Source organism: Larimichthys crocea, chromosome XXI (genome assembly GCF_000972845.2).
Source record: "Larimichthys crocea isolate SSNF chromosome XXI, L_crocea_2.0, whole genome shotgun sequence".
Classification (NCBI taxonomy): domain Eukaryota; kingdom Metazoa; phylum Chordata; class Actinopteri; family Sciaenidae; genus Larimichthys; species Larimichthys crocea.
In genome coordinates, this window is record NC_040031.1 from 3,063,247 (window position 1) to 3,087,136 (window position 23,890).

Consider the following 23,890-nt stretch of genomic DNA (forward strand, 5'->3'; position numbering starts at 1 on the left):
TATTACATATTGCACCTTGAATGCAACACACGGAAAAATACTATTTACACTAAATTCTGGGAAGAACTGAAAAAGTTCCCAGATGGCATTAGATGAAGACCCACTTTAGGTTTGGATTAAATTTGGATTTGTACATGCACTCTAAAACTATGATGAACCTCTCCTAAATGATCTTGTAATTAATTATAATATAACTTATCAGGTGACAATTCTTTAATGTGCATAATAAAATGTATTGACTTAAATTATAATATAACATCTAGATTATAAAGATATTTGTATGTGCTGTAGTCTGTCCATAGTAATGTCTGTGAATCTCTGCTTGAATTAATGCAGCCACTAGTTGGCATAGGTTGACATTTTCCCTTGTCTACAGATTTTATTTTTCTCCGGCCTGTTTTGGTTTTTGTATGTAGTATATGTGTCTATACATTTAGTTATTTCTTAATGTTTCTCCATCACATTCCTATTTCCCAGTAGACATCAGGGGCTTAAAGGAGTCTGGTCATGGGTCAAGACTTTCTGACTGGAATATTTCCCTAACTTTTGTTGGATGATTAATTGGACTGAGCTGAAATATCAGTACATCCCGTGTACATGTATGCACAAATTGTTTATAGCCAGTCTTCCTTATGTTCTAGCTAGTGGAACACATATTGTCCCATGTTCGTCATCACTGCTTTGTGTAGCTTTCAAGTGATTAAGTGGTACAGCTGAACTTTGCTCTGCGGCATCATTGCTGACTCACACAAATACATACTCACGCAAACAAGTCTATTGATTATGAAACAATTAGACACAGAGCTCAAAAGGAACACAGGCGTGGGAAATAGTGAGCTGATGTGGTGTCACACCCTTTAAAGCAGAAGTTTATTGAACAGAGGTTGTGCAACAGACATTTGAGGTACATGATATGAGTTATAGTGGAGGAGGGGGCAACTCAAAGGGAAATCTGCACCATTGAAACTTCCAGATATCAGAATATTTATGGTTGGACGTGACAGGTGTAGCTCTACCCATTATTATGTGGCAGTTACAATGGTGCACAGACACAATATTTCAGACCAAAAACGTATCTTTCTCACATACAAAATCCATATTTACTGACATTCAGAGTGATTGTGGTTGTATAAAGCAAGAACTGTACTTTGGCCATCATAGGAATGCTGTTTTTCCCCTCTCTTGCACACAAGTCAGATGTAGCACCAACATGAACAGAAATGAATATGCTTGAACTATCTACGGAATGAACACCCCCCAAAAACACGTTGCAATGTTGTTGCCCTCCCCCCTCCAATATAGGATAAGTCCAAGTGGAAGCCTTGCATATTTCCTGTTTCCCCTCTCACTGAGCAAGTTGTTTCCCCACTAAAACAGCGGGAATAGTCCACAAAAATGCAAATTTGTCGTTGCTTTTGTTCCCCTCCCACCCCCACTGTAATCTTTCTCCTCCGTTCCAGGCTCCCTAACTGCAGAGGTATAGGTGATGGATTTGTTTATGTTTTATTTTGTCCAGTAATCCTGAGGTATAGGAAATACCACTGTTGCAGAATGTGACTGAAGAAGGAGAGCAAAATAGATTTAAAAAAAAAGGGGGAAAGGAGACATGCTATCTAAGCAAACTGTCAAACTGTACAAAGAACATTTCCAGTCGAATACTCATTTCATGTTCTTCTATCACCATCTACTTCGTTTTTCTGAATGTATCTCTTAAGCAGTAAAATAATTATATTATAATACAAATGTTTATAAAATAGCAGCACACTCAAGTGACACATCACAACTATGTAATGTTATTTTTTTGTATAAATGAAACAAATTCATAGCTTTTAGCAGCGCAAAAAGACAACAATAACTCAATAAAAATATTGACACTTTTTTCTTGATGTCTTCACACCTCCTCCTCTGTCCTCTCTTCACTTTGGAATACAGTATCTCTAAATCTTAGAAAAACCCTTTTGCGGGTCTGGTCACCCCATAAAATATACCAAACACAAATTGAAAATGTGGTCTCAATATATATAACACATGCAACAATAAATTGCAGGAAAAGAAAATCACAACCATTAAGTTTGGGAGAGAGCTTACATCAGGCCGAGGCAAAATGAAGGGGTCATATCAAATATTCAGACGGGGATGTTTTGGCAAATGTGTCATTAAATTGCCCAGTTTTACTGAAAAAAAACCATTAGATCCCAACATTTTTCTTCAGTCTGACAAACATACACGCAGCAAAGTCACATACCATCATGAAGAAAAAACAAACAAAACTCAAGCATTAAGTCAAAGACACCTTACTGTGGCAAAGCCATGTGTCCCGTTAAAAAAACAAAAGGAAACAAAACAAAAATCATCTGTCTCTTGTTCTGTGCTGATGTCTGTCTGGTTGATGAACCCCCTTGCCAATGATTTGAAGCAGCAAAGCTCACAGGGGACAGATGTGTTCACTGACAGACAATCGGCCTGAACTACACAAGCCAGCACCATGAAAAACTGACCAACCACTGCAACACACATTGGTTAAGGTGGTTCGAAATAAAAGCTCTGCTCTGTCTTAAAAATGCAAACCTCATTGCCCTCCGAAGAACATGTGCAAATATTGGATGTTACAACCACCTTTTCTTGTAGCTCATTGCTGCCCTGTGTGACTATCTGTGGCTGTGATGCAGATAAATATGAAGAAAAATTCAAGTAAAAACAAATATTTCATTTCTTGACAATATAAAAGAAAATCAAACAGAACCCAAGGATCAGTGAACTCTGTGTAGACATTTTTCAATTCATAATGGCATTTTCTATTTGTACAAATTCTCTGAACTCCCCATCAACTTGCACTTTGTTTGAATAGGAATGTTTTTGTTTTTTTAATTATTATTATTTGTTTTTTTGTTTTTTGTTTTTTGATCGGAATGTCCTCTCATCAAAAGTTGTGGAAAACCCTTTAATTTGACTCTTGCTTGACAAGGGTATGTCTGATGATTGGGAAACCAGCCCTAAAAAAGTAAACCAAAGAAAAGGCTAACAAGGAAAAAAAGGAAACATCCATTCACCTCCAATCACCACCCAACGCATTTCATTTGACTCATCTCCTGGGGAGCATGTTCTCAAAGTGCTTTGCCATTGAAATCATATAGGGGAGCTGAAAACAACCCTATGTGGGACTCCAGATGCATTGACAGTATATCATCATCCTGTACTCCTCTAACCCCACCCCCCAAGAAAGTTCATGCTCACATGATCTGGCACCATACGGTTTTAGTTCCTCATTTAATTTCCATGTAAATGGAAACCCAGAAAGTTTTTTTTTTTTCTTTTGTTCACTTAGCTGTGTCATCGTAGACATCCATTATGACAAATTCATGTTAATTCCATCCAAATATGCAGATATCAAACTTTTATCATGAGGCCTTTGGGCGTCTTTTGTTTGTTATCATCTTCTAGCCATTGGCTGTAAATCCTCCTTGTCTCCTACACAGCAGCATGCTCCTGCACCACTAAAATGCTCTCTGTCCTACCAACCTGTGCTGTGCACTCACATGCCTTCCACAGTTCCACAGTGACATCTTAGTTGCAAACTGTCCCTGTCTCTCTTATTCTTTCCACGCCCCACCCTGTTTCCTCCCTGCTAATTAACACAGAGGTGACTAACATCCTCTAGACTTTAAAAAGCATAGCCTTACTTTCCTCAAGACATTGTCCTCTCCTGTTTTCACATGTGCCATACATGCCTGCACACGTGAGAGGTCATTACTACTCTGTCCAGACTCGAAGCAGCCTTTCACAACTAAGGAAACACCATATTGTAACAATGTGAAAAAGAACGAAGCATCTGTAATATTTCATTAACCAAATGGCAGTAATAAACAAACACCTCACATGACCTCTGAGTCTGAGGTGAAACACCTCAGGAAAAATGCTCTTAGAAATAAAAGGGGCTCTAAAGGGAAAGTCCCTTCGCCCGAATCCTCCTTCGCTAAATCTGTTTCTGTCTCACTCATAGTCCATGCACATGGGTTTATTGTTGGCCAACAATGAACCATGATGCATTATTAATGCATGGAGGCAGTGATATAGCATAGATGCCCTGTTATACTGATGGACAAAGTGTGTGTAGCCCCGGCTTGCTCCATAGTCTTTTAACATAGAGCGTAAGTCTACGACTTTGCTCAAGTGCCTCACGCCATAGAATGCACACTGCGAATATAGATACAGGGTCACATGTAGCATTCACACAACACACACACACACACACACACACACACACACACACACAGGCATGCATGCAAACTGGTATACTTACACGTTTGCACACTTGCACCCTCAAACTGACACACACAAGCAGCCTGACAAAAGGAGCTTATTGATCTCTACTACTCAGTTCCAAAATATGTCCAATAATAATATTAATAATAATAATTACTAATACTACTAATAATTATTATCATTCTGTCTCTCCCCTGGAATTGGGACCCACCAACTTTTAGCATAATGTTCTCACGGCTTCCTCTGTCTGTCTCGACACACACATGGACCTGTGATGGTCGAATATGTGTCCTCTCTTACACCAGCTACGAATGTAATAGTGATAATATTCATATAACACAAAACAGAGGGGGAAAAAAAACAATGAAGCGCCACTGTGATCCCATGTATGCAACTTTTTGAATGGTTTCCACAATTTCTAGCATAACAGCCTCATTATTAAGCTATGGTTAAAATATAACTTACAGATCATACTATACAATCAGAGGCAGAATGCAAATATGATTGGCTTCCCTTCTGTATATCCAAGGCACCACAGAGCTTCATTATGTCAAATTTCTTGCTTTTAGACTAGAACATCATAGAAAATCTATTTCGTGGGCAGGTGTTTTTGACTTGAAGAACAGAAAATCTACAAAAAAACTAGCAAGCATTGTTCTTAATCTTTTAAAGGGCTTGTGTTTTTAACATTTTTTGTTCTTTTGTTCTTTTTTTCTGCTTTTAAGAAAATTGAGGTTTTTTTCATGATGCTTTTTTTTTTTTTTTAATATTTGTAAATCCTGTGCAATGATGCCCTCTGGTGGTTCACAAGTTGACATCACGGACGTCTGTTGGGGTGGAGGACTGATCCAGCTCGTCCAGGCCTTTCCCGCTGGGGCCTCTATGAGTCTGCTGCTGTTGCTGTTGCTGCTGCCGCCCTTCGCGCAGGCTGCTCTCCAACACGCGCTCAATCTGCTCCTGGCATTCTTTAAGAACATCCTGCAATGTGACAAGAGAGGGAGGACAAGCTGTAAAAATGTATACAATTTAATCTGCTAGTGGACATGCGGGAAGTTTCTTTCATTTCCAAATTCAGTTAGCTAAACTTTCTTAAATGTTTGATTCAAATGTTGTGATTTAAGGTTCATCTTAATCATAACATATAGAACCACGGTTGCACAGTGTGAAAATAGTTCTGCTACTATCGTCACAAGTAACAAGAGAAATCTGAAAACTTTAGTCAGTGCATGACAAACGGGGGCCCCCTGGTGTGGCAACAGAGGGGCCCCTGAGCAGCATAGGTCAGGGGTTTTAAATGACCACCAACTTTCTAGCAGCTCCAACTACTGCCAAGGCTGAGCACAGACACGGACCAGACCCAAGCATTACATCAGCCCACCAGGGTTGTACCACCCCTATAGTGCTCATGTGCACGTACACACATATGCATTTCCACACGTGCACACTGTGCATGCACACCACTGCCTTCCCCCAGCCAACCACCCACCTATCCCACCACCTCTGCCATTCCCAAACACACACAAAACCCAAACAGAAGTAGCCTTGACAACGGCGGCTGAAAACACAGGTAGTACTAAAGCTATGTTAATTACATCCACCTCCTGTGGGAACACAAAGGTGGTGCTTTTTTAACGAGAGCCAGTCTGTGTGCCTGCCTGCCTGCAGGGGATCCATCTGAGACCTGGCCGGCTCGCCTTTCACCATCAAAGGCTACCGCGGCAATCTGAGAATCCACCTGGGAGAGGAGCCTCTCAACAGTGCTGAGCCCTCATATCCTTCCCTGATGGAGGGTTGACAGAGGGGACAGCGTAGCATATGAAGAGAGAGCAACTCATTGGGGAGGGGGGAAAGTCAGGGGGAAAGGAGTGCAAGTAAATGAATGGCTGTTTGCAAGAGCGTCACGGAGAGGTCAAACTGCTTTTTGGGTGAGGTACAGCCAATCATTAAAGATATTCAGAAGTAAGTGCAGAGTGCTGCAACAGAACAAACTAATGAGAAAGTTCCTGCGTGAAAGAGATGATCGAGAGTTAACACTGCACTCTGGTGGTGAAATATGATAACTGAAGCGGTGTTGCTTGTTTTCAGCTTTCAGCAACACACACACACACACACACACACACACACACACACACACACACACACACACACACACACACCAATGCCTTAAAGCACCAGGCATTTGTGGGAAACATGACTGAGAGCGCCCCATGACCGGAGGGATGGGTGAAAGTGTACCACTTGTGGAGCAGGGAAACATTCTTTAGAAATTTACAGCTAATTTAAACCTGATGGGCCACAGTTTGAGCCTGTGTTATAGCTTCTGGTGTTGCTGGGCCTTGATGAAATGAGACCTCACTCACATTAAAATGGATCTTCGGGCGCTGCACACGGGTGAGTGACAAAAGGTCACAGTGTCAAAGGTCAAACAGCATGACATATTGCAGGGTGAGACATCTACCGTGTTGTCAATGGGAAACTACATGACTTTCTGACTTCTAACCCAACTTTTAAAGAGGATTTATTTATGAGTGGATTCTCTTTAAAAGAAGACTAAGCAATCTATTGCATCACATGACCACTGAGTCAGCCTAGAGGTGTTTTGCTGATATCTGAAGTCTGCATGAAGTAATTCCTGCCTTGATATCTCTTTTATTTTGAATTCTCCAGCATCTACTGATGATTAGCTCAAGAGAATTTTCTGGATCACAATCCATGAAGAATGATTTGATGTTAAGGAGGTTGAACTGATCTGGGCTGGGTGCCTCTGGGAGAACATATCCCCAAGCAATGGGTCTGACGTGGAGGAAACCCGACCAGCGTCTGTCCCTTAATCTCCTCCAGAGGTCGGCCGCTAATATGGGTGTGTGCACACACACACCAACACAAAATCTTCCCACCAACATGTGCTCCATTGGTCATAAAATCTCAATTCCTGTGAGAAAATTAAGTAAAGCGAAGAACATGTAAAGGAACTGCCTGTGTCTTACCGCAAGAATGCACGCCTTCACTTCTTAAAAGACATACTCCCCCCGTCTCTGCTGCTCGTTCGGATCCCATGCCAAGCCCCATGGGCTTTATTCGAGAAACTTTAATGACTTCAATGTGTGACTACTGGAAACACCATTACTGTTTTCAGAGAAGATCTAGGTACTGGGATACTGAGGAGGCCAACAGCACTGAATAACTTGGCCATGGGAGGTAGTGCTATACTGAAGCATCTTATTTTGTAGCCTCAACCCGGAAAACACATAACCACCTCAGATCCTCCCTTGTCGTTACGGTCCTCCATCTGCCCCACCTCAAACATACATAACACTGCAACAATTTGCCTTTCTGACAAATCAAGGCATGCACATTATCCCCCATGTGGCCTTTGTGACACTGGTGGTAGGGGGGGAAGTTGTGCAGACAGACAAAACCAAAAGGAAGAAATGTGTGAAGCCATGGAATGTGTTTTAACTGCTGACTGTACCACACAAGACAGTGTTAGATACTCTGGGAGGACTTGGTGGTCAGACAGCTGAAACAAACACACAGGCAGAGACACACTACAGATCTCAGGGAATCTTAAGATAAAATATCCGGAGGCTGACACTGGAAATAAGGAGTCACCACATGACTTTAATTTCCACAAGTTACAATAAAATGTGACCTTTCTCTTTCTTAAGCCTGCATGCCGAAACACCACAAGTGGTGATACCACAGGACATGTTACCGTAATAGAGATAATCTGTCCTAATAAATGCATATTTATTGCAAGCATCTCACCCTCCCATTTCACATCCATCCATCGTGCAACTATGAGGCCATCTCAGAGATAGTTAAGCCACAATGGAAACCAGAGTGACTAAAAAACAGGAATAAAAACAGGAAGATGGGGAGAAATGGGAAAATGTGTTTCCGGTGTCTTAGTGTGTGACCCTGACCAAAAAAAAAAAAAGAAAAAAAGATGAATGAGAGGCTGAGAAAAAAAAGAGTGTCAAAACGATAAAATCTAGGAAGTAGTGGTCTTAAACCTTTGCACTTCTCAGACCTCTACTTCCTGTTTCAATCATTCAAGAATAAAGGGAAACTGCACACTTAGCCCTCATGTACTAACTACTGGCCTAAATGTTGTGTTGTAGTGTAGCATATTCATCTTTCTTACTGTCACTACAGATGACCTGTGCTGTCTCCTACTTGAAACTCAACACATTCTCAGAAATTTCATATTTTCTCTTTGCACATTATGACTTGGCTCTCAGGCACACATGCCTGTCTGCTGTTCCTAACAGGGAGCCCCTCTTGGCCACACCAGGTGCATGTGAGGCTACACACATTCTTTCAGTGGCCCAAGATGGTGACTTGGCCCTATCACATTTCCACTGGAAAACCACAGCTTCTGGATACCACAGATGCCAGCAGGGTGCCAGGGGGGTGGCGTTGGCCATGATGCTGTTGGCAGCAGCAGCTGCAGAGGTTGGCGAAACTTGCTTTGCCTTCATATTTTGCCTGGCTCTTTGGCCGACTGGCTACGAGACACATCTTGCCGAGCCTCTATGCTGCCAGCCAAAACCAAAGACAGTATGTTACACATTTAGACTCAGGTTCATACAACCACCCTGATGACTGAAGTCAAAATTGAGGTTGAGGTAGCCTTTGGGTGATGAACTGACGTATAAAGTGGTTCAGCTTTTGGAGAAAAAGAAGTCAGGGTAAGTGTAAATGACACGGGTCAATGATCACCATTTCCTATTTTTTGTGTGTGAAAGTCTAAATGCTCACACGTCGACAAACTGCGTGAGCAGCACTGATACCACTTACTCATGCTGACAACTACTTCTGGGCCTCTGTCGTTAGGGTGTGTTTTTCATGTTGTATCACAAGTGTTGCACAAGTCTGATGTAAGTTCTTAAGTAACTTAGAAAAGATACTCCATGTGTTTATTTTTGGCTGCCTCTTAGCAGTTTATACTAAAGGCCTCTTTATATATACGTTAAATTAGGAGGGGTGCCCTCTGCTTTGCCTCCTGTGTTTACTGCGAGCCATGGCTTGTCTGAATCCAGGAATGTGAAGAGTTGATCAGACACACAGAACGACTTAATTCCCTCAAGTCTAAGACCTTGCAGCCTAAACACACTGAGGCCCTGTGCTGCTGAGGTCAGCTATTTGTTTTTCCTCAGCTGCTAAGCGAGACTTCACACAGCTCGCACCAGAGGGAGCCATGCTTTCCAGCAGTGATGCATTATGGACCATAGGAGGAGACGAGAGAGGGCTGATTGTTGTGAGGGAGGCATGATACCCCCCCAGTGTCCTTTTTAACACTTCAACAGCTTCCTTGCACCTCCTCCTTCTACTTTGGCTCCTTTTGGGACAGAATTTAACATACCAAGACTGAGGCTTGGGATCCGTGTCATGCGCTTTGATCTGCTCCCTGTGCAGTGAGCACACACAGATTCTAAATGTTTATGTTTAAATTAAGTCTGCTATTACTAACTAAAAGTCTTTTTCTTCATTTTAGGTATTAGGAGCACTCCTGCCAAGGCAGTGGCCTCAGAATTGGAGCTGGTCCCTGGGCAGTGCACTGTGGCTGCTGCTTCTGAATAGCTAGGAAAGGTAAAATGCAGAAGATTTCTTCAAAGAATAACTTATTAAATCAACTTAATTTATCATCTCATAGCCTTACTTTCTTTACCCTCTGCCACTTTGCCCACCTACTCACCCTTACGGTGAGCTATAGTACAGCAAGCTGAAGCCCTCTCCCATCTTCGTGATGAAAGCCAGGCATCTCAGACTCAGTAGAGGCCCTGCCTGTGTTTGGACTCAACTCACCCACCACCGCAACATTCACTGTACCCAGACAGCCACACAACGGCCTGGCCAGCATTCCTGTCAGCGACAGAGAATACTGTATATGCTCTCAACCTGGCTCGATTTAGAGGATTCTTTATATGAGGGGGCCCCGAGCAGCCTGACCGGACTGATGGAGAGGAAAAGAAACCTGCCACATGCTACCTCTCAGTCTAGTCAAGTGTATGAGAGAGGAGACTGCAAATAAACTGATGCAGTTCTTTTAATGAAGACATCTTTGGTCTTAGTTTGATGCTAATTATTTATTTATTTTTTTCTTCTCATGACAAATATTGGCAGTAAAATCCCCCCAAAAATGGGTTTGTGGAAAGCCGAATCCCAGTGAAGAAGCCAAATCAGAGTGTGACATTTCAACATTTCAACTTCTGTCTGTTGCAAACACACAACCTCAACAAACACGTGGCATTTCTTAACTTTTGACATACATAACAGGGATATTTTCCTCAAAAAAAAAAGTAGCACGTCTGGTAGAAAAAAAAAAAGAGTTTTCTTGTTAAGACTAACAGATCGTAAAACCGCAAGTTACAGTGGTAATAAGATGAGTTAACTGTGGCATTTCACTGTAAACTGACTGAAGAGCTTAAAAGTTTCCAATCACAGCAGCAGCTGGTTTAGCTTTGAATCATATAGTTAATGTTATAATTGTACTATTGCTAAAGACCAAAGGACACCTAATGAGCTGTTAGCAGAGATACTAACATTTACTCCTCCTCATTCAAATATTACTCAGAAACATCCCCACAAAATTTTCCAGACACAAGTATCATGCTCGTAAAACCCTGACTAACAAGACCACACTGGAATGCAGTGTTTTAAATTCTGTTCTTGTTTTAGAAAAAAAAAATATGTGTGTCCAGCCCAAATAAGCTGCAACAAGCATTCTGGATGTGACAGAGGAATATAAAACAAACTCACCACTTCTGTATTTGTGATTTTGGCCAGCAGGTCTGTCAGACTGTCGCCCCACTGTGACTGGTCAGCTGAATCCAGCTGTAGGCCGCAGATCGCTGCCCCCACACTTCCTGTGGCAATCATGGAGGGAGGGTACATGGCGAATCTGAAATCTGTAAGAGGAAGAAATACTAATTGAGTTAAATATGTCTTTGGTGCTATTAGTTTGTGAGGAAGAAGAAGTATTTATGGTTACGCGAAGTAAGGAGCTCTCTTTAATAACTAAAACACTGGATTCTTTATTCACCTGGTGCAGTTTCTACAGGGTACAGACACGTCCCTCCCAGAGACAATATGATTTGGTAATCTAGCAGTCAGCTAATAAATAATCCTTCTATTGCACCGGGTCTGAACGCAGCGCTCACTAATGACCAGGGGCCTGGATAATGAGGGTTCACTTGGCTTGTAAAGGAGCTGAAAAGCAGCCACCCTCCCCACCCTAGTCCCCCTTTCCCCAGCCCGGCCCCTTTTCTTCCATCTCCTGAGTAAATCGTGTGCTCGCTGAAAAAAGCCCCATAGCGCTTGGAAAGGGAGGAATAAAGAGGCTCAGTGCCTCTGCCAATGCTCACTGCTGTAGGTCCTTTTTCCACGTGTGGTCACAGGCGTGCGTCTCAAAGACCAATAACCTTGTTAGCTCCCCTCACTGTCATTCATAATGCAAATGAGACAGCTTGTGAACGGGCCAGAAGCCCGAAAAGGCAAGGCAACTGGCATACAGGGAGAGAGAGAGAGAGAGAGAGAGAGGGAGAGTGAGGGACACAGACAGACAGGGAGAGAGAGAGAGAGAGAGAGTTTTTCTCTTCACAAACAGGGACACACACAAACACACACACTTGCACACACACTCACTCCTTTCTCTATTCTCTCTTTATGTCTTGCTCAACTTCTACCTTTCTTTTTGGACAACACATGGCCTGCTTAGATGGGGCCAGTGAATGGCACACATGCCCCAGTCTTTGTTGCTACAACAGGCAGTGGTTTGCATTGGCGGCCCTCCTATCTTTTAGCATATTAATAGAGTGGCGGGCCTGCGAGAGGGAAGGCAGAAGAGTGTGACTCCATTGTCCAGAGTCATCACCTCATTTCACCCAATTGAGAGACACAGCATCCATCCCCTCTCTGCTGATAGCAATTCAGCGAGACAGGCCGGACAAAGAGCGTGGCTGGAAAAAGGGGGTTGATGGGGGGAGGAAGATGAAGAAGGAGGGATGGACTGTATGGCGACAAGGCAGCAAGGAGAAAAGAAGGGGAAGGTGGTGGGCTTGGTGGTAGAGGAGAAGGGGGTGGACAACTCCGATGCACATCACTCTCAAGTCTGTGTCCAGACTCTTGTGAGGTTTTGGAAGAAGAAAAGAGTCGCCCTCCAGCGACCCTCACCTCCTGCCTCCCATCCACCCCCCCCCCACAAGTATGCCTCTGTTCCTGGGCCACCTATGGGCTAGAGGAGTGGGCAGTGGGGGCATAGAACAGCCTGCACATTAACATATTGCCATATTCAATTGCAAAGCAAACTGCGTGCGATGGCTCTGAAGGAGATTTTTCTTCCTTCTTTTTTTTTTTAAAATCTGGAATCAAAGAGGTAGGCCCTTTGATAGCTGTAAAGGCAGCCCCTCACTGCCTTTTTAACATGCACAGCCAGGCGCTTTCTCATCTTGTGGGCTCAGTGTTGACAAATAAATGAACTTATTATACACCCCTGTGTTAGCCGCTGGGCCACTGCCAAGGGGCGATTTATTAAAGGCTACCTCGAGCCAAGAGGAAAGAGCACACAAAGCCCCACAGCATTACATCACTGCTGTAAGAGCACAACTTTCTATAGAGGGCTAAAAGGACAAAGGCATACATGGATTTACTGTACGTGTGTAGTGAGCACAGACTGACAGGCAAGGAGACAGACACCTAAGAGACACTAGGCAAGAAACAATGCACTGATGCCTGCATGCTTCAAGATGCAGACACAGACCCACACACAGACCCCCACACATACACACACACATAGCACAGACGTAGGTTTGTGGGAGAGCTGAGTGGCGGGCAGTGGGCAGCAAGCTGATTTTTCGCACTCAAGACAAGACAGGTCTGTAGCAGAACAAGGACGAGCGCGTGCAGCCGATGCGGGCTGACACTCCGGCCTGGTGGCTGCTGCATGTGGGGGGAAGAATGGCCGTATTTTAGGAGGCCCTCATTGATATTCATGTTGAGGATAAACAGTGTATGTAGCTGAGTGGGGACGCCTGCGATGGAAAGCTCCCTGTGAGCAGCGGCTGGCTGGCCTGGCCTGCACGCCTCTCACCCCCTTCAATGGCCCTTTCTCCTCCCTGTGCCCCCTCATCTCCATTCCTCCGTGTTTCTACCCCCTGAAACTTCATCCTCAGGCCTCTGGTCACACAGTATGCTGCCCTACATGGCCCACTCCTCCTGGGTGGCTGCAATGCACAGTATGCACATTAAACTTGTAAATTAATTAAAGTTGGAAAGTTGAACAACAGCCAAAAGAAGAAAGAAAAAAAAGAGCCCAAACTCTACTTCTCACCCTCTCCTCTCTTTCCAGCGCTATAAATCAGGGTCTTGTATTCTATACATGTAGCGCTTATTGACCTTGTTTATTAAAGGAGTAGCATTACGAGGACCCGGGGTCTGTTGACTGATTAAGGCCAAAAACAAACATCATTTTGGGATTGGCATGACAGTTTGTTTCACCACTAATGCAACACAGCCTGGTAGTCAAAACAAGGTCTGTAGAGAACTGCTCAAATGGTACACCTACTGTAGTGTAGCTCTATGTGACACACAAACAACAACAACAACTTCCCAATTGGGCTTAAGGAGTTTTTCTACATGTAACAAGGGGAGAAATCACAGATTTAAAAAAACTTGATACAACTATATTCCAATACCTCTTGTTGCTGTCACTCTGGAGACAAATGAAAAACAAAACTCTGGAGAGTCTGAGTCACACACCATGCTAAAAGTGTGATTTCAATTAATTTGCCAGAAAACAGAATTCCTCCTTAATTGTAGCATCCTGTGATAGCTCTTTTCAGTCTTGCACCATCATCTCCACTGTCACGTCAGCGATAAGAAGCGTACATATTTGGATCAGAACAAAGTTGAGATGCAGGCACATGCTGGTAACTATTTGTGCTTGGTTGAAATATTATTTTTTTTAAAAACTCTTTCTCTCACTCTGTTTATGGCTGTGGCTGATATGATTTGGACCAAATTAAACCCTCTAATCAGAAAAAAATGTTGGAGGACACTCTGGTGGCATGACAAAAATGTTCAGGTCAAACTAGCTTCTAACATTTACTTTACAAATATTAGTCTCTGTAGTTACCGTGACCTTCAAGGTAAAGATTTCTAAACTTTTTTGGTAGGATAATTGCAGCATTCAAAGCAAAAAAATAATCCCTGTCTTTGTGTTTCTGTTGTGACTCAGCTGGCCTCAGTATTTATAGTGTGGTGCTGATTACACCGGCGAGGTGAAGGGGGGCGTGGGGGGACGACTCAGGACATGCCACTCGATGATTCACTCGGTGTGTCACATTTTTGGGCGCATACTGTCAGCAAGCTTCTTCCTGCTTCATGTGTTGACGGTGCAGACCCGGACTGGACCGGACATGACTCCTCACATGAGTGGAGCGTGTGGAGAGACGATAATTTGTGGGAGGAGGTGGCTAATTTGTTGGGGTTCTGAATCATCAGACATGAAGGGGGTTTTATGTAAACAAACACCAGTAAAAGACCATTTCATTGACCACATCTGAGATGAATCATTCATCTCTAGAATGCGGAGCTGAGCCTAGAGGGGATCCTTCGTGCAGCAGCCACTTGGAGAGGAAACTACAAGGAACATTCCTGCCTTTGGACCAGTGAGACTTAACGGCTAAGATGAAAGGAGGACTTATGAATCATTTAAAAATATTTGACTGTTGCATAAAAATGGACACTTTTGCAGATAGTTTGTCATTTTCCGTACAGACAAAAAGCATCCATTTGAACCACACACAGCTTGAAGACCTGTGTAGGACAGAGACAAATCTGTGCAGTCAAAACCTAAATCTGTCAGCTTTGGTGATCCTCTGTGTGCATCTTCATTAATTTAAAACAAAAGTGAAATACACAACGTTTAAAAGTGTCAGGTATATATCTATATACCTGATTTGTAAATTCAAGGATTTCAAGATGATTTTATGAAAAAGCCTGACTTCTCTCACGTTTGTTAGCTAATGAATCATTAGTTTGGCTCGGAGAAACTAACCAGTTAATCATCAGGTTACTTCACATAGTCTAAACAGAAGAAAAGGTAATCAAATACTATTCTGTACTCAGTTACTTGTTATTTACATCCAAACTTGTAGCAAATTCGTCATTGTGTCCTCCAGGACAAATGACTCTCTTGGACAGCACTGTTGGCCCTGATCCAGAATTTTCTTTTGATCTACTTCTATGACTATTGTCACCATTCCATCCATACCATTACAGAGAGGACTATTGGAGTCGGTATAAAAAACCCCAAACCATAATCCCTGCCAATATGGCAAGAAGACGGAGCTCAATAACTGCAGCAGACAGGTTGGGGTGCATCTGTCTGCCCCATGCACCCCGTCCATTCTCCCATTTTACCTCAATTGAATAAGAATAGAAGAGGAAGCTCGGAGTGCTTGGTGTCTGTGTGTAGGAATGGAGGTTCATAATCTCCCTTAATGAGCTTGTTTCTGGGCTATTATCCGACGGCCTGCCTGAGGGAAACGCTGGCGTTTCCTATCAAGTGGCCCCGCAGCGCTGACCCTCGCATGGCTCTGCATATGAAATGTAAGGGCCAAGCCTTTTGTCTCCTTTCTCCCAGCCTCTAACTGAGCTCCCGAGCCATTTGCATAGTCCTGAAAGGACCAGCCAATGTTATTAATTAATACAGAGCCAGCCTGCGCCACCTGACAAAATCCCACCGAGTGGCCCGAACGGAACTGTTTCATCAAAAGAGAGGAGCCATTAGGAGTGAGAGGCCTTATTCTCCACTTCTCCTCGTCTCTCTCTTGTTCCCTAGAAAACAGAGAGACGTGGTTTTATGCATGTTTTCTTTTTCAGTATGGGGGTAGCAGTGGTGGGAGTAGTGGTGGGTGGTGGGTTGAATGAGACTGTACGAAATAGGAAGGCCACAGGTGACCCGTTGTCAACTGTCTTGCAAATGTAAATCCTCCTGAGAGATCTCCTCCTTCTGCTGTGTCTTTACCTTCTCAGCTCCGCTCAGAGGATGTCTCAAGGAGGATTCTCACCAGATAACCCAAAGATTTACGGCTGGGAACGTTCCACAAATGGGGTTTCGAATTCCCAGAGATCTTCAGATGCACCAAATTGTTGACTCACCCGCGCTCTCTTTCTCTGTCTTGCCCTCACTCTCTGTTTGCCTGGATACAAGTCTGAGGAGAGCATACACAGATAAATGGCCTGTTGCTAATCCAGAGCTATCTCCAGAAAGTCTCACTCCTAAAACACAATGTCAGGAGGACGACTCCAGGAGGCTCGTAAATTTATTTCCACTGCCTCATTGAAGCAATTAAGGACAAAGTGCATGCTGAGTCTTTCACAATGTTGCTTTGGGAATAGGTCCGATCACTGACACGCTGTCATTCCACACATTAATTCGCTGGCAGAAAATAAGGGGTGAGTGATGTGGGGTGAGACAGAAAGAGGAAGAGAGCAAGGGATGGTAAGAGAGAAAGCGAAGGAAAGGGAGGAAACTTCTTCAAAACTTTGCAAATGTGAACTTTTATTGCAAACTTTTCTCACCCTATTGCACAATCTGTGCAGGGGATTCCATCACTTTCTGTTGCAAATACCTGTCACCTCCCTTGTATCTATTCATCTAACTATACACACACACTCCTCTGAATGATGCCAGCACAAGGAGCTGTTTCCCATGGGGGGGTGAAGTTAGCATTCCTGTTTGAGGCTGGCAGAAAAGGAAGCTGCTTCTGGTGGGTCACCCAGAAAGAGAGAAAGAAAGGAGTGTTTAAAAAGCCTTATTGTGGTTGAAATGTGTCATTTTGTTTGTTATGAAAAATCCTTACGCATGTTAAGGACAAATAAAGGCACTAGTTTCCTATCGCTAAGTATTTTGTTTTTTAGCTTTGAATGTGGTGTTTGAGGTGACGAAAACAGGAGAAACCTGCCCTATAGAGAATCTCAACATGGGAAAACTATCATGTCCTCCAGCTGTAGGGTGGGGAGGCGTGAGAAATTAGGGGGGAGAGAAAGAGGGAAGGAAGGCAGCAGGGGAAAGAGATATGAAAACATGACATGCCTTAGGATTGGGCAGTGCAAAAACAATACACTCCTCTGGCTTTCCCTAACTCCCCTGTTCCCTCCTGCATCTTCTCCCGTCTCGACCTTGCCGTCTCTTCAGATCATGTTAAGGGCTCCCTGTCCCTCCCACAACTCGCTGGATGTTTGATCTTGAGGGAACAATTCACCTCAAGAGCAAAAGAGACAATGGCCTGCCTGCCTCCACCCCTGTCCATTCCTCTTCTCGACCCTGTGCGACATGGGAATGCCCCTCAACCAGGCTGAATCTGCTTTGAAGTGTTACTGGATGCTCTGGAAGCCACTGATACGCCTCTAAAACATGACCACATACCAGCCCGGGAGAAGACAAATGATGGACGTCAGACCCAAGAGTCTAATGCTGAAATGTCTGCCATGACACATGCTTTTCTTAGGCTGAATATTTTCCCACTGGAGGTAATGCATCTCACTTCAGTTACGGCGGGCCGTGACTGGCCCACAGCACACCTCTGAACAGAGTTGTTGCTGCATGTTATTGAGAGAAGAGGGCTTTGATACGGTGCTGAAAGAAGAATGTGTGGATAAAGATATTTTGCAACATGAGAAAGTATGCTGATGCAAGCCATTATTGCTTGGTTTAACTTGGCAGCGAATCCATGATCAGTGTCACTTGCAACACCAAAAGAACAAAAAAAAAAAAAAGAGAAAGATATCGAGATGACATCACACTTTGTATGGTCAACTTTTTGGTCCTTCTTTTCAATTAGACATCAGGCTTTATTAGGACAAACATCTGTTGATAATATGTATATATGTTAAATGTGTGTGACCCCGTTGTGTCCTACCTGTGGCACAAAGGGCAATGAAGGTCTGGACATGTTTGCGTATAAGTGCCAACTTTTCCTCAGGCAGCGGCAGCCTCCTCACAATGTGCTCGATGAAGTCGTTCGGCGTTACTGCTGCCAAGTTCCACTTCAATTTCCCCAACACCACCAGTTCCCATTCCTGGAGAGAGCAAGGCAGAGACCAAAAGACAGAAAGAGAGAGAGCGAGAGAAAGAGAACTGAGAATCAGACAGAATGTGAATGATAAAGTGACACAAGGTATGACCACATATTTATATACTGTACCAGTTTAGAGCTACACTGCACTTTACATACATAGGCTGTTACATTGCAGCCTAAAGTGAGGGGCACTGTCTCTGTAGGCCCCTGGCTCCCGTACGTTAGTGTGTGCGAGAAGGTTAAACATTGTTATTACGTTAGTCTCAGCTTGGACTGGCCTGGGACAGAGAAACACCAGCAGCGCCACCAACCCAGGTGACCTCACAACACTGTCTCCCTCCCTGTCTGTCTGGCATCTGGGGACTTTCCTAAAGAGGCCCACCAGAGGTTCTACTGTGTGTGTGTGTGTGAGAAAGCGAGAGAGATTGTAGAGTGAAAATGAATAGGAAGGCTGATCTTGTTGAGCAGGATCAGCAATAAATCTGTTTTATGTTAAAAAGTTAAAGAGTTTCATTATTTAATACTGTCTCATCATAAACCATCAAAACTCTTCATTGTGTGTTGCGGCAGGTAATGTGATTATTCTCTTTATTCCATTTTGTGTTTTTGCAGCCAGTCCTGTTAAAGCTCTTTGTTACTTATCAATGAATTCAACCTTTCAGCTCATGTCATACTTCCTATAAACATTGTTAAGTGCCAAATATAGCCAAAGACGTTATTTTAAATAATTCACAACATTTCTGCCTCACAGGAAACATAAACCTGAAGCGCTTTGAAGCTCGGAGCTTCACAAATCATTTAATGTGGATCTCTTGGCAAAATGATGACGCATGCTAGTTTAGAGGAGCGTTGTGCATGTGCGGGGGACACACTAGGTGTGGTGTTCTCTTCTCTTAGAGTGTATTGTTGCTTTCACTTCCTAGAGGAGGAGGTGATTAACGGAAGAGTTGGTGACTAATTTGGGAAAAAATTTTGTGGTTTGGTTCCGGACTGCAGCCTTGTGACTGGGACTACGGATGCTCTTCATTTTCCCTTTCAGGGAGAGACACCACATGGACTCATGTCATGGGACAATTCAACATGGCTGCCACCATCCCTGCTTACTAGCCTGCAATTTTCTAATCATAGTGACCTTTTTCAGCCTTGCAATGCTTTCTGATCTCCTTGACGGCAGGGACATGGATAGTGGATAGGAAAGGCCTTTTAAAAACAGGGGGTTTGTTTATACCCACAGTTAATCATGTGGGAGGAAATGAGAAAATAAAAGCACTTCTGATTTGAAGGTGAAAGGCGTCTTCCTCTGCTCGCTTGGAGATGTGTAACCAGTATCTCAAAGATCCAATTATTTGATCATATGCAAATAACAATGACCAGCAGAGGTTTTGTTGAATGCGTCTGCTCTAATGTTTGCAACATGGCTGCCTCCTGCTCTCAAAAAATCCTTTTTCCATCAGTGCCAGCGAGCAAGATTCAAGCTTACAATGAGTATGTCAAACCTTGCAACATAGGCTCTATGCTGACAGAGTGGCAGGCACCCACTTCCTTCTGCTACTTGCCTTCCTCTGGTCACACCTTCTTTGTAAAATTGCGGTTCTCTTTACAAGAAATTGTTACCAAAGACGAGGACAAAAAAACGATCACATGCCCTGAGCAGCTGATCTCTGTTTCCTGTATCTGTGTGTCAGCCAAAAATACTGCCTTATACAGAAACACTGAGAAAGAGGCCCCAGCAAACCAGTTCAAGGACTGAAGGCTTTGTCTTCAGACTGAGCATAAAGGTAGGATGGACTCTGGTTTTCTTGTAAAAATACAACATGACATATTGTGTTATTTGAGTCCACCACAGACTAACAGTGCACTTTTTTTTGCCTTTTAATGCACCTTCTATTTCCTTGTCAAGCCTGCAGCTGTAATACGCTGACCATTAAAACCCCATTGAAAGGCTGAGAAATTAAACGTGACACAATATTCCCAAGCAGAAATACATTCCAGAAAATAATCAGGAACCAACAAAACCAATAGCAGCTTGTCAGGAACTTGAATATACTGCAGCAATTAGCTCCGCGAGTACAGCCGCCAGTCAGGCAGCGAGGCAGCCCTACAACCATCAGCCACGTCTGAATCATAATATGTGGCCTCTTTCACAACATGGGTGGGATTGGTTGTTGTTTACTGAGGAATGTTTATGTAGCACCACAGAGCAGTGGGGAAACACTTATCTGATGCAAAACTGAGTTAATTAATTGGTTTGCGCTGGTGAACGCAGCTGGTAGTATCAGGCCAAAGAGTTCTTATCAAACACAGGACGGAGAGGGAAAACATTTGTACTCGAAATGACACATAAGGCACCCCTGCATCATCAGTTACATATGTCACTTTGACTGCAAGTGCTGAAAAATGTGCGAGGATCAAAAATAGTGCGGCATGGCATAATATCACAAATGGGTGCATCCACGGTTATTTTTGGATGGAAGCTAAACTGTAAAAGGCAAACTTGAATTTCTCTGTGTCTCTCCCTCTCTAGCTGACAGGAACAGAGTCAGAACTTTGGCTGGAGTTCAAGCTGACCTCGTTGCTCTGTGCAAATATCTGCCACTAGATGGCGATGGAGACCATTGCACAGACTGGATGGATACTGTAAAAAAGAAGCCCAGAGGGTCTTGTACAGTAAAGAGAACCCTTGTGGAACAATTCACTGTGAGGCTTTTTGTTTTTGCTTTTCGTGCACCTTTGATGATGGTGCAGTCCAAAGTGAAGAATGGAGTAGATTTTGAGTGAAATCACAGCAGCACCTTTCTGTTTAATGAGTGATATATTGGTCTGAATGATTAAAGAATGTATTGTAAGTCAATTAATGCTAAAATCAAACTCTGATTTCCAAAAGCAGACGTGAATGTGGAGAAAGAAATACACCATTAAGCTGTGTTTGGCTTGAACCAGCTGATGGTGACACCATGAATCCTCAAAAGTGCATTTTTGTGAAATGTGTTGAATCAACTGTTGCTTACCAGCAGCTCTTGTGGTCTGATGGAGTTATCTGTGTAGATGCAAAGCTTCTCTGCGGTTAATGGACGAGTCTCTTTCAATTTGGATGCAAGAAACATGCACACTGCTCCCAGCAGCTGCAGGTTACACTTTTTGGTGGGTACCACGGCTAAAAATCTGTCTAAGTAGTTCATGGCCAGGGGAAAAACTTCTTCCTCGCACTTCTGCTCCTCACACACCTGAATAAAGAGACAACAGACAATGCAACAACGTTGAGCATTTGGAATCAGTAACCCACCCTGACTTATTTTCCAGCACTTGAAATGTGTACAAAACTTTTATGAGATAACGAAACAAAAGTCTAATCACATAAAGAGCACATATAAATTCAGTGACACACATAGTTGGGGCCCGGCCAAGAATTTGCGCCCAGCCCTAATCGGTTGCGACATCATAAATTAATTCGAAATAGATTACTTTACTAAGATTGAAATACGTTTCAGACACATACTGTCAATAGAGTCGCATTCCTGCAGTTCATTCACTAAGAAATGAATTCAAGTCACAATCAACCGAGCCAAAAAAACACCCCGACAGCGCAGCACACGGAAACCGACTTTTTTTTCTTCATCCGTCATATTTTCATAAAATAATTAAAAATATAAATAAATTGTCTAGACCGATTATCTTCGCATCATAATGTACAGGAGAGTCTTCCACATCATACCCGACAATTCGTATCCAAATCCAAACACGATAAATATGAATAAAATGTCAAAATAAAAAGCAAGTAGCAAGAGGTTGGTCTGATGTGCGTCACCGCCGACCCGATATATTTATTTCAAAAATTAATTAAAAATCTCCAGTTGGTCGGACGCTGACAATATTTACATGAAAATAAAGCTCAAAGGCTCAAATTTGTTTACAGATGGACGATGACCGGAAATATTTTACCAAGTGTCAAAAATCGAACATAATTCCAGAGTGAGGCATTGCGACGGGGGCAAGACCAAAAGGACAGATAAGGCCCTCGCCCCTTCCGACATTTAAAACAGATACCTAAAATGTTTGCAACCCTTTTTGTCATCATTTCTATATTTAGCGGACACACAAGACCCTCTTCTGTCAATGCCGATGGGTTTTAAGCGCTGTTATTGCGTTTATGACACTGTAAAGTCCTCTTAAAAGCACAAGCGCTCCTGTAAAAACCAACATGGCGATAGCGCAGCACAGCCTTGCATTGGGGAGTGCATACGTGTGCATGGAAATATTCAGGCTATCTAAAATAATAACATTAAAGAATCAACGGGCAGCTTGTACGGACAACATATGAGGCATGGAAAAGAAATTCTCTGGTGTCACTGATATCACAGCTCGAAGTTTCATAAACACAGGCTTCATGAGCGGACTTTAAAAATGGTAAGAAATATTGCGGAAAACGACACATTTGGTTAATATGAGGAATAAGCAGTCGGAAATTAGAGCAATGGGTCTTGTCTACTGTCCAAATATTGCAAAGAGCGCTCAGCAAAGCAGTAATGAAACAAAATCAAGAGGCTTTAAAGTCGAGCACGGAAATAATAAGAGTTGTCAGCACTCGGTGTTTCGGTATACCTCCAACATCCAAGAAGCGACCATCCTCCTCATAAACGGCTGAATATCTTTCTGGACGCCTTTGAAATAGGAATATTGGGGTAGAAACCTCTCCTCTATGGTCAACAAGCTCTGCAGGACTCTGTCATCGCACAGGAGATTCGGATCGGGACGAGCTCGTATGGTGGTGTCCATTTCGAGGCAGAGCAGCTCCATGGTGCTGGTGCTTTCACTTAAGTCAAAAAGTAGGATTTCTCTCTCGGAAACGTAAAAGCGGTGTTGCAGAGCAAAAATGCAAAAGGATGGCAGGGAAAGTCTTTTAGAGGCATAAAAAGTGAGACTGCAGGGGCTCCGTAAGAGTAGTCCTGCCTCTCCTTGTTGAGAACTTTTTCCTCTCTCCCCACAGTGCGCCTCTACTTTCATCCGCCAGCTATATCAGGCGCATTTCAAGTCTGGCTTGCACTGACGCAATTCACTTCATTACCTTTGTATAGACCAGACGCAACATGCTGCACTCCCGTCCTCTCTTTCTTTCTAGCCTGGCATGCAAGACAACTTTCAGAAAACTTGTTTCATTTCACAATTTAGGAGGCTGACACTTTCTCAAAACGTGGTGCACAAACGTGCAGAGTAAATCCATTTAAACTCCAATTCAAGCTCATCTCTTTTTTTTGCATTTTCCGACTATTTTAGGCTGAAATAAACCAATTCTAGACATTCTTTGTGTATACTCAAGTATGTGACTGATTCATGTTTAATTAGAACATGGTGCCATTTTGTTAAAAAAAAAGGCTTTTCTGTGTTTTAACACATGCATATCTTCATTTTGGTGCTTGCTTGCCTTGTGATGGTGATTACACAGTAAGGAAACATCATGATATTGTCACTTGACATCATATAAATAAATGAATGGATGACTTGTTCATTGTTGCATTGTTTTTACGCACATTTCCAGCCTC

The 23,890-nt window shown here is 43.1% G+C and overlaps 1 protein-coding gene and 1 long non-coding RNA gene across 2 annotated transcripts; one reads left to right on the top strand and one right to left on the bottom strand.

The window, feature by feature from the left end:
• Positions 1 to 830: 830 nt before the first annotated feature.
• On the bottom strand, positions 831 to 23,890 carry ccnd2a (cyclin D2, a). Its single transcript, XM_010734866.3, has 5 exons — positions 22,953 to 23,890; positions 21,362 to 21,577; positions 18,195 to 18,354; positions 11,029 to 11,177; positions 831 to 5,241 (listed from the first exon to the last, which is right to left on the bottom strand). Exons 1-5 carry the CDS (start codon positions 23,352 to 23,354, stop codon positions 5,068 to 5,070), a joined length of 1,101 nt encoding a protein of 366 aa, XP_010733168.1. The 5' UTR covers positions 23,355 to 23,890; the 3' UTR covers positions 831 to 5,067.
• Positions 18,871 to 21,204, top strand: LOC113744181 (uncharacterized). The gene is made up of 2 exons (XR_003461331.1): positions 18,871 to 20,131; positions 20,878 to 21,204. It is a non-coding gene; the product is annotated as an uncharacterized LOC113744181 (long non-coding RNA).

What these genes read in the sequence shown, in the direction of transcription:
- ccnd2a (XM_010734866.3), bottom strand. Translation starts at nt 23,354, where the DNA reads ATGAAAGTAGAGGCGCACTGTGGGGAGAGAGGAAAAAGTTCTCAACAA. An exon ending in TCAGACCACAAGAGCTGCTG is followed by an intron (nt 18,355 to 21,361) that starts GTAAGCAACAGT and finishes TGCTCTCTCCAG; the next exon opens with GAATGGGAACTGGTGGTGTT. An exon ending in CATTGCCCTTTGTGCCACAG is followed by an intron (nt 11,178 to 18,194) that starts GTAGGACACAAC and finishes TTCCTCTTACAG; the next exon opens with ATTTCAGATTCGCCATGTAC.